The sequence below is a fragment of the Eucalyptus grandis genome, chromosome 9 (assembly GCF_016545825.1).
Source record: "Eucalyptus grandis isolate ANBG69807.140 chromosome 9, ASM1654582v1, whole genome shotgun sequence".
Classification (NCBI taxonomy): domain Eukaryota; kingdom Viridiplantae; phylum Streptophyta; class Magnoliopsida; order Myrtales; family Myrtaceae; genus Eucalyptus; species Eucalyptus grandis.
The window spans coordinates 42,040,791-42,051,886 of NC_052620.1; the positions used below are offsets into that span (position 1 = coordinate 42,040,791).

The 11,096-nt window shown below is 39.9% G+C and overlaps 1 protein-coding gene across 1 annotated transcript; it reads left to right on the forward strand.

Annotated features, from left to right (window-relative positions):
• Nucleotides 1–4,356: 4,356 nt before the first annotated feature.
• LOC104420849 (7-deoxyloganetin glucosyltransferase) lies at nucleotides 4,357–10,789 on the forward strand. The gene is given in 6 exon segments (XM_039302638.1): nucleotides 4,357–4,730; nucleotides 5,437–5,441; nucleotides 9,305–9,399; nucleotides 9,401–9,449; nucleotides 9,672–10,430; nucleotides 10,776–10,789. Coding segments are annotated over 6 exon segments (1,296 nt in total).
• The last annotated feature ends 307 nt before the right edge of the window (nucleotides 10,790–11,096 follow it).

The following is an 11,096-nucleotide window of genomic DNA, read 5'->3' on the forward strand; positions in this document are numbered from 1 at the left end:
AGAAATGGCGTTACTGGTCTTTCACCATGAGTGTGCATACACTCCTCAAAAAAGGAGCAAGCGGAAGAATTGCATAAGCACATTAAATCATATCGCGACTTACCCTCGTGGGGAGAGAATAGGTTTATGAGTATAACCTAAAGATCGGGCCTATAGCCCATGATCAAGCACGGGCTTTCTCAAGTCCATATCTCGTGCGACATTAGAGAATTCATAGGAATTTTGTAATAAATAGTCATCACTAGCCTATTGGGGTTGGTTAGATTACTTCCTACGCAACAAGAGAATCTAAATTCGAGGACTTGATTATACTAATTAACTAATTAGTATCATTTCGGTGTCTAATCTTGTTCATTTAAAAAAAATAGATGTTTTTGTTAGACAATCTGAATTGATTTTATATCTATCTACTAACATGTGTGATCACACGAGTACATAATCATTAAAATAACAATTAGCAGTCAATGAAAGCATTTAAATAAATTGCATGGAAGAGCAAAGATTTTACATCAAAGAAAATATAAATACTAATCCTAACTAGATTAAAGGAAACCAAAATTAATATACCAAAATTGCACAATAAAAGGTATTCGTTTGAGTAGAATTCTTAATTGAAAGACTTCCAGTTTTTTAGGAGAAAATAAATCAAGAGATTAATTTTAACCTTTTTGAAGATTTTCTTTTTCAATTTTTTTTAGAATTTTTTGGATTTTTTTTTTGGAAAAATTTAATATTTGAATTTTCCAAAACCTTTTGATTTTTAGTTTTTGGTGTCTTTCTAATCACTATTGAAATTTTTAGACTTTTCTGAATTTTGGAATTTTCTGAGGATTTTGAATTTTCCTTAATTTTCTTTTTCCATTATTTTTTTAAAAAACTCGAATTTTCAATAATTTCTTAAATTTTTTGCATTTTTTAATGTTCTTTGAAAGTTGTTGAATTTTCGAAAAATTTTGAATTTTTATTATTTTTCTAAATTTTTAATTTTTTGAAAATTTTTGAATTTTTGAATATATTTTTAATATTTAATATTATTATATTCGGAAAAACGGGTTTGGACTGGGTAAACCTGATCCGACCTGCTAGCCAGATCCAACAACTCCAACTTACCTTAAAAAGACAAAACCTATTTTAAAAAACCTTTTTGCTTTTTTTTTTTTAAATAATGATAATAATATTTTTTAATTAAAATTTTTAATTATTTTTTTGTCTTTTCCCTATTTTGTCTTTTCTACTGCACTTCTCCCTCCCCCTCGACGACTCCTCTGCACACCGGAAGCCAACATTTGCTTTCTTTTACTCTTTTTTTTTTTTTTAAACTTTTTGCTGCACTTTTATTTCTCTTGCTTTTTTCTTTTGTTTTTATTTTATTTGTCCCTTCCCTGTGCCCATCTTCTTCCTCGACAATCTTCCTCAACAAGCTCCCGCCCTCACCCAAGCTCCTACGTTTCTAGAGAAACCTCGTCCAAATCCCAAGCCGTCGCTGAGCTACTACCCTTCACCAGTCGTACACCTCAACCACCACTCGTTGGCCGACCTCCCCGTCAATTTCCTTTTGTCATCGGACGGCCATTATCAGCCACAAAGCATGAAACGCAAAACAATGTAAATGATGACCAGGGCGGTGGGCCGGTGGTAGCGAAACGACCGAACGACCAACGCTTGGGAAATGCTAATCACAAAAATGACATCTCAAAACAAATCAACCTATGGATATTCAGTTTTGGCCAAAAAGTAGGGGTGTTAAATGGGTGGGTCGAAACCACTGGGATTCGTCCCAGTGGCCACCCTTCCAACATGGAAGGGTGAGGAGAATGTGATGGGTTTAAATCCTCACATTTTCAAGAGGATGAGATGGGGACGAGTAAGTTTTAGGAGTGGGTTTCGACTCCCACGCCTTGCAAGAGGCATGACAAAAGTCTGAGAGTGAGTGTAAAGTAGGCATAAGTAGGACCGAAAAAAAAAAAAAAAAATGGGTGGGTCAAGTCAAGTATGGGTCGGATCGAAAATGAGTCAACTCATATTTAACTTATTTAACTTGTTTTGACCCATATTCTTGTAGTGTAAATCTAATGATCCATACCAAACTTGACTCATACTCGACCCATACCCGACTTGGCTCGTATTGCTAAAACCTACTTATTGTTAAAATATTTTTTTATGCAATACAAATTTAATGGAAAATTTTTATAATTCTTTTTAAAATATTTTTAAAAAATCGAATTTTTAATTTTTTTAAATATATATTTTAAAATAAAATTTTAATTATTTTTATTTTAAAAATATAATTTTTGTTATTTTTATTTTTTTAAATATCATTTTTAATAATAATTTTCTTCTTCTTCTTCTTCTTTCGGTGAGATTGAACTCATCGACCAAGGCCAAGGCCCCGCACGATGTTGGCCACGATGACAGCCGGCGTCGGCCCCGAGTGAGATTGAACTCGCCGATCCGGCAAGGCCGAGGCCCGCCCGATGTCGGTGAGACTTGAGTTCACCGGCGTCGGGTGAGGCTTGATCTCGCTAGATTTGGCGAGGTCGAGCCCACGGCCGCCCCCCCCGACGTTGGCGAGCTCAACCCTTGCCAATTATCAATGAGGCCGAGCCTCGCCGGCGTCGGGCGGGCCTCGGCCTCGCCGGATCCGGCAAGATTGAGCCCCACCCAACGCTGGCAAGCTCGAGCCTCGCCTTGACGTTGGCGACCTTCGAGGGAGTGGAGGAGACGGAGACGAGCCTCAAAGGCGGGCGGCGAAGGCGAGCCGCGGCGGTGAGTGGTGAAGGCGGCGAGTGGTGGAGGCGAGCGGCGGAGGACGAAGGTCGAAGGGCTGTCGCTCACTCAACAAATGTGAATATTTTTTAGGTTTTAAAAATGGGTCGAAAATGGGTTAGAACGTATGATCCATTTTGATCCATATAAAATTAAACTTAAAATGGGTTGAATGTGGGTTATGGCCCATTACAACTTCATAACCTACATTCGACCAATTTGTGAAAAATATGGGTGCAAAATGGGACCTCTACCAAAAAGGGCAAAAGCAAAACTAGATCTCGATGAAGCATTTCATCGAGTGGGTGGCATGCGATATCGAGTGAAGGGTTTCCGACTCAATTGAGACTCAAATTGGGGTCGGGATTCTTAGCAAACATCCAACAATGCCCAGCGACTTAGCTAAAGACCTACGGGGGCCGGAGTTCGTGTGAGCCTAATGGCCACGAACCCCAGCCCGACGTACCCAAGAGGGGTAGCAAGGCAAAAACGGAAGCTTACTAGTTCGAGCTTAAGGACTTCTACCAGGAGGGGTCGTTGGACGTAGCTCGCATGTGGCCAAGTGGTCAACCGAGGCTCCCTCTCGCTTTTCGTTCAGTCTCAGCTTTCACTATCTCGACTCGACTCCTCTCCTCTCTCGCGGTTCCCTCTCACTCACTTAAAACCCTCTTGAGCTCTTCCAATCTCTCTCTCTTGAACCCAAAAGAGCCCCTTCGCTTTTATGCTCGGCCAGCAAGCGCGCATGGCTCCTGCCACCGCCAGCAACCTTGTCGGCTTGACTCCGACCCTGGGATCATGCTGTGCAATCCGCTGCCTCCTATGCTCCCTTGGTTTCCTCTGGCTCGTACTTTGCTTTTCCTTCTTTCTACAGAGAGCATGAGGGAAAGAGAGAGGAAGAAGAGAAGAAGGTTGGGCCGGTGAAGGAAAGGAAAAAAGGAGGAGGCTGGCCAAGCCCAAGCCAATGGAAATGGATAAAGAGAAAATGAAAGAAGGCCGGACCAACCTAGCCTCGGCCTGGCGTCACTTTTTTTGTCTTTTTTTTTTTTTTTCGATTTTTTAAAAATAAATTTAATAATTGTTGATAGTTATGTAAATGCTCTTAATGTCTACGCGGATTTTAATAAAAACATACACGATACATTTTAATGAAAGTGCTTCTTTTTTTTTAGCGACTAATTCATAAATTTATACACGATTAAATTCTAAATAAAATTGTAAAATTTAGGTGTTAACAAACTATAGTCATATGATGTTGTTTCTCTGGCCACAAAAGCCGTATGTTCGTTGTACCAAGGAAAATAGTTCTCTGTATAAGGTCATAATTTGCAACGCCAAGGAGAACCAAAAAGAATGAAAAACGAAAAAGGATGGCCGGTGGATCTATCTACCGCGTTCATTTTTGACGACGCTCGTTTGTTCTCTTATTGCATGAGCATGAATGAATCAAGACGCGGGTTTATTTTACGAGCTTATACCGATACACACATGAAATGAAAGCCCCCTGACCCATCAACCCCATCTTCTGCGATTCTGTGGAGAGCCTGTCTTGTCTTCTCACGGAGAGAGAGAGGGAGGGAGGGAGGGAGGGAGATGGGTTCAGCAAGAGATAAGCATCATGCAGTGGTTATTCCCTACCCAGCACAGGGTCATATAAACCCTATTTTGAAGCTCGCCAAGATCCCCCACCACCGAGGCTTTCACATAACGTTCGTGCACACCGACTACAACTACAAGCGCTTGCTCAAGTCCAGAGGCCTGACCTCTCTCGATGGCTTGCCTAGGTTTCACTTTGAAACCATCGCCGATGGCCTGCCAACGAGTGATTCTGATGAAGATGTCACTCAGCACATCCCTTCTCTTTGTGATTCCACTTCCAAGAATTGCTTGGCTCCTTTCATGGACCTCCTCGGGAGGCTCAATGATAAGTCTGTCGATGATACTGAGGTTCCTAAGGTGAGTTGTGTGTTATAATTATGGTTATAATTATGGTTAATGGATCAACGGAAGCCAATAAATTAAGATACTTTTTTTTTTTTCTGTTCACGTATCTCTTTTTGGATTCATGAATTTTCTATACTTTTATGTTCACGTATCTATTGAATTCATGAATTTTCTAGATTCATGTATCATTTAGTTCATGTATTTATTGAGTTCATGAATCTCTTGAATTCATGTATCTTTGGATACATGAATCTCTTGGATTCACGTATCTCTTTATTCATGAATCTCGTGGATACACGCGTCTATTTAATTCATGTATCTCTTTAGTACATGAACTAAAAAGCTCTATAAAAAGATATGAGCATAGAGCTTCATAAGAGTTTTTTTGGTTTTGGTTTTTTCGACTTGATTCCAAAAAGGCTTCGATATACTTTTCTACTCTTCTGTTTTATCTGAGTGTGCTGGTTCAATTGAACGGTTCAACAGAGTCCTGTTTGCATAGTGCTAATCCAAACAGGTTCGATGTGTTGTATCTTGGGAGGTATAGTTCGTGAATCTGTGGAGCACCTTTGGCAGGAATTAATCGCCTTAAGGAAATTCGATTATCCGTACCTCACCTCCAATTTTATGTTATATCTTATTTTCTTCTTCTCCAAGATTTGTAAAGAGAAGAATATTATATAGCTATTATCGTCTTCTTTACATTGATGTTCTGATTGCAACAAACAGTTTGTGTATTCTGTGGATTAATTTCCAACAATCTTAAGGCGATTATCTCACTCACTATTTGTTGTTCTTGTCAGATTATTGAGATGGCTGAAAACAATCAAGTGCCATTCAATGTCCCAAATGATTTAGGAGATGTTCCTATGGTCGATTCGACCGTTGCTATGGAAGATGTTCAACCCTTAGGGCCTGAATTTGTAGCAGCCAATGCTACGGGCCCTTGGGCTAACACTAATTTTGGTGGTGCGGGTACAAGTCATACGACTGGTATGCCCGAGACTGTTTTTCAGAATAGTACAAGCTAAATGGCTTTTGGCTCAATTTCTGGAGGGATGGTTCAATGAACTTTGCCTAATGTGATGGCAATGCCTCCAGTTATAGCTAATAAGAAACCGGAGAAATTCACCGGAGTGGGCTTTAAAAGTGGCAGCAGAAGATGTTCTTCTATCTGACCATGCTCAATTTGACGAAATATTTATCGGAGGTGTGCCCGATAATTAGTCCAAATGAGCAAGATGTCACAACGCTCGGTGCGTTGGAGGCTTGGAAGCATGGGGACTTCTTATGCCGAAATTATATTTTTTAACTGTTTACTGAATTTTCTTTATAATGTTTATTGTAATATTGAATTTGCTAAACAATTATGGGAGTCCTTAGAGAAAAAAAATACAAAACTGAGGATGTTGGCACCAAGAAATGTGTGGTTGCCAAATTCTTGGACTACAAGATGGTAGATTCTAAATCTGTCATGAGTTAGGTTCAAGAATTGCAATTAATTCTGAGTGACATCTCGGCTGAGGGAATGATACTTAGTGAATCATTCCAAGTTGCGGCTATGATTGAGAAACTACCTCTGGGCTGGTCAGACTTCAAAAATTATTTGAAGCACAAACGGAAGGAGATGAGCCTTGAAGATCTCATTTCGCGCCTCGAATCGAGGAGGACAATAGAAGGAGTGCGAATCCTTCTTCTGAGCCAAAGGCCAATGTTGTGGAATCTTCCAAATCCAAGCAAGATAGAAAAAGGAAGATGTCTTTTCAAGGAAAAGGCAAGCAGAAGGAGCAGTTCCAGAAATTCCAAGGAACGTGTTTCATATGCAACAAGCCTAGCCATCGTGCTAAGGATTGCAAGAAGCGCCCGAAAAAAGGCAAGAACGAAGGTGCAGCCCAGCAATTGAATTTGATAGAGCATGACAATATTGAGAGACTGTTTGCTGTGGTAATGTCCGAAGCATCTCTGGTGTTGAATACTAATGGCTGGTGGTTAGACATAGGTGCCACAAATCACATCTGTGCAGATAAACACATTATCTCATCTTATGAGAAGGCTGAAGAAGATGAAAAGCTTTATATGGCTAACTCTGCATCAGAAAAGATTGCCGGAAGAGGAAAGGTGATCCTGAAGTTTACATTTGGCAAGGAGGTCGCCCTACTGAATGTGCCGCATGTACCGGAGATTCGGAAAAATCTAATTTCTGGCCCTATACTTGTCAAGAAGGGTTTCAAAGTTGTATTTGAATATGACAAGTTTGTACTTTCAAAATGAGGGATGTATGTGGGGAAATTGTACTTGTGTAATGATCTGTTTAAGGCCAATGTGGCTGTCATTGATGTAAACTCAAAGTATGTGTACCCAAAAACTATTAATAAAGAAAAGTCTTCAGTTTACACTGTTGTGTCTCATTTTCTATGGCATGGTAGATTAGGACATGTAAACTATACAGTGAAGATAATAGCAAACTTGGGGTTAATTCCAAGATTTGAGTTGGATGCCCGTTACAAGTGTGAGACTTGTGTTGAGGCCAAGTTTGCCAAGAAACCTTTCAAATCCATTGAAAGAACGAGTGAGCCTCTACAATTAATTTATAGTGATCTATGTGATTTAAAGTTTGTAGAAAGTAGAGGTGGAAATAAGTACTTCATCACATTTGTGGATGATTGTACTAGATTTTGCTATGTTTATTTACTAACTAGCAAAGATGAGACTATGAGCATGTTTGTCAAGTATAAAAATGAAGTTGAAAATCAACTTGATATACGAATCAAAGTGCTTAGGTCTGATAGAGGAGGATAATACAGTTCAATCAATTTGAAAGAGTTTTGTGCTAGTTTTGGAATAATTCTCCAAACGACTGCACCTTATACTCCACAACAAAATGGAGTTGCTGAACGATTGAACATGACACTAAAGGAGATGGCTAACACCATGCTTTTGAGTTCAGGTTTACCTCAGAACTTGTGGGGGGAGGCAGTTTTAACTGCAAATTATATTCTTAATGAAATACCTTACAAAAGGCTAGGTAAAACTCCATACGAGTTATGGAATGAAAAGTTACCATCCAACAATTTTCTAAAAGTGTGGGGGTGCATAATGTGATTTATAACGGTAAGTCTAGACATATTCGTCATAGATATAACACTGTAAGGCAGTTGCTCTCAAATGGAATCATTTCTTTAGACTTTGTAAAGTCAAAGGAAAATATTGCGGATCCACTGACAAAAGGTTTGTCGAAAGAGCATATAAACTACGCATCGAGGGGAATGGGTTTAAGAGCCTTAACCCAATAAAGAGATTCCAGGGTGGAAACCTAACCTATTTGATTGGTCCCATGGACTAGGTTCAATAGGACAACGCAAATTTTGGAAACTCTAGTGTAAGCATTGTCTCCCATTCCTATGATGCAACAGTGCTTTCCTACAGCATTATTAAGGGTACGCTATGCGTTTAATGATTCCTATAACTTGGAATATAACATCCAAGTAAGATATGGTAGGATATCTTTAATAGGAATGCACCTATATGCGTGGAGCTGGCCGACTCTATGAAAATCTTTAAAGGCTAGATTTTTTAAAGCACGCATGAATCCCGAGAGGTTCAGGGCCGAAAGAATTAACACAACCGAGAACCAATCTTGAATTGGAAATACTCCGCGTGAGGTTTATTGTCTAGGCTTACACAAACAACTGGCGATTCAAGGCTTAGTCCATCGACTGGTTAAGTAAGTCCGATAAGCTTTCACTAAAGAAGGTTCAAAGCGAAAGCTACCTATCTTGATGTAGTGTATTTCAACAGGCATGCTCAGATTCATTCGAGTAAAAAATGTTTTGTTGATCCATTAATGTGGGGGATTGTTGTAATTATGGTTATAATTATGGTTAATGGATCAACGGAAGCTAATAAATTAATATACGTTTTTTCTGTTCACGTATCTTTTTTTGGATTCATGAATTTTCTATACTTTTATGTTCACGTATCTATTGAATTCATGAACTTCCTAGATTCATGTATCGTTTAGTTCATGTATTTATTGAGTTCATGAATCTCTTGAATTCACGTATCTTTGGATACATGAATCTCTTGGATTCACATATCTCTTTATTCATGAATCTCGTGGATACACGCGTCTATTTAATTCATGTATCTCTTTAGTACATGAACTAAAAAACTCTATAAATAGATATGAGCATAGAGCTTCATAAGAGTTTTTTTGGTTTTGGTTTTTCCGACTCGATTCCAAAAAGGCTTTGATATACTTTTCTACTCTTCTGTTTTATCTGGGTGTGCTGGTTCAATTGAACGGTTCGACAGAGTCCTGTTTGCATAGTGCTAATCCAAATAGGTTCGAGGTGTTGTATCTTGGGAGGCATAGTTCGTGAATCTGCGGACCACCTTTGGCAGGAACTAATCGCCTTAAGGAGATTCGGTTATCCGTACCTCACCTCCAATTTTATGTTATATCTTATTTTCTTCTTCTCCAAGATTTGTAAAGAGAAGAATATTATATAGCTATTATCATCTTCTTTACATTGATGTTCTGATTACAACAAACAGTTTGTGTATTTGTGGATTAATTTCCAACACTATGTAATAGCGAACGGCGGCATGTCGTTTGCACTTGATGTTGCGGAGAAGCTTGGAGTGCCTGGTGTGCTGTTTTGGACTCCCAGTGCTTGTGGATCCTTTGGTGTATACTTAGTACCATATGCTCCGCAAAAAAGGGCTATTCCCCCTTAAAGGTTAGGGAAGTACATGATTTTCTTTACTCTGTATTAAGTTTAAAAGCAACCTATCTGCATGACATGAATCATCTTAAATTCTTGGCTAATTGATTGGAGTGTGTCCTTTAAGATTTTGAAAGTCGTCGTGATAACTGTGGTCTCAAACACAATTCTTTCAGTTGGTTTGTTTAATAAATTGTTATCGTTGATATTATGTTATATCCATGTGTTTCGATGCAGATGCAAGTTATCTAACAAATGGATTCCTAGACACCACCATAGACTGGATTCCTAGTATGAAAAACATTCGTCTGCGAGATCTTCCCAGCTTCATCAGGACAACCGATGGTAATGATATCATGATCAACTACATCATATGACGGTTGGAAAGAACACACAAAGCCTCAGCAGTCATCCTCAACACGTTCGACTGCTTAGAAAAGGATGTTCTAATGGCTTTCTCTTCCATATTTCCAAATCTTTACACAATGGGTCCGATTCACTTACTTCTCAATAAAATCGAAGACAACAACTCATGTCGCATAGGCTCAAATTTGTGGAAAGAAGATCCTGCTTGTTTGGGGTGGCTGGATTCAAAAGAACCCAATTCAGTGTTGTTCATAAATTTTGGGAGCATTGCCGTGGTAACGTCAGAGCAACTCATCGAGGTTTCATGGGGACTGGCTAACAGCCAAAAACCCTTTTTGTGGATAATAAGGCCCGACCTCGTCGCTGGTGACACGGTGGTTTTGCCCTCAGAGTTCCTAGCGGAAACGAAGGACAGAGGAATGTTGGTGTGTTGGCCGTTCTTTGCAGAGCAGCAGACTAACTGCCGGTATAGCTACACGGAGTGGGGGATCGGGATGGAGATCGACAATGACGTGAAGAGGGACGAAGTGGAAGGATTGGTGAGGGAGTTGATGGAAGGAGAGAAGGGGAAGGAGATGAGGAAGAAGGCCATGGAGTGGAAGGTGAAGGCCAAGGAAGCAATTATGCTCGGTGGGACTTCGTACTATTGTGATGGGACGAGCGATCGAACAAAATATAGACGGGAGAAGAAAAATAAATCAGACACCAGATTTACGTGGTTTAGTCGTAAAGACCTACATCCACGGGGAGAGCAGCAGGGAATTTCACTATAGATCAAGCGATACAAGGAGATTATACACTCAAGTCACTCAAACATTCTCTCGGTATTTCCCTAACCCTAATTTAATCCAAACCTAAGTCAGGGCACAAAATTATCACACAAGCTTAAAAAAAATGCTGAAAAAGAACTCATTTTCTTGATCGCGCTTTAGCTTGAAGACATGCGGCTCCTCCTTTTCTCTTGTATGGGTGTAGCAGCAACACCCTGAGAAGAAGACCTCTTTCGCCGGCTCCCTTCTGCGACTTCTACGTAGGGTTTCGGCCGTGTGTTTCAGAAGAAGGGAGAAGACCTACAAAAAATTCCTTTTATACGTGTGTGTGTATGTGCGTGCGCGCGCCCCCACGGTCAAAGGTTTGACCTTGGCCGCACCGATTGATTCCTTCTTCGGTGACGGACGCTGCAGGTAAAGAACCCCTCCCTTTGTTTTACTTTTGTCTTGGTTCGGACGTCCAAGTCCAAGTCCATGTTTGGACTTTCCTATTTCAAGCCAAACTTCCAAATACACCAATCTTTCT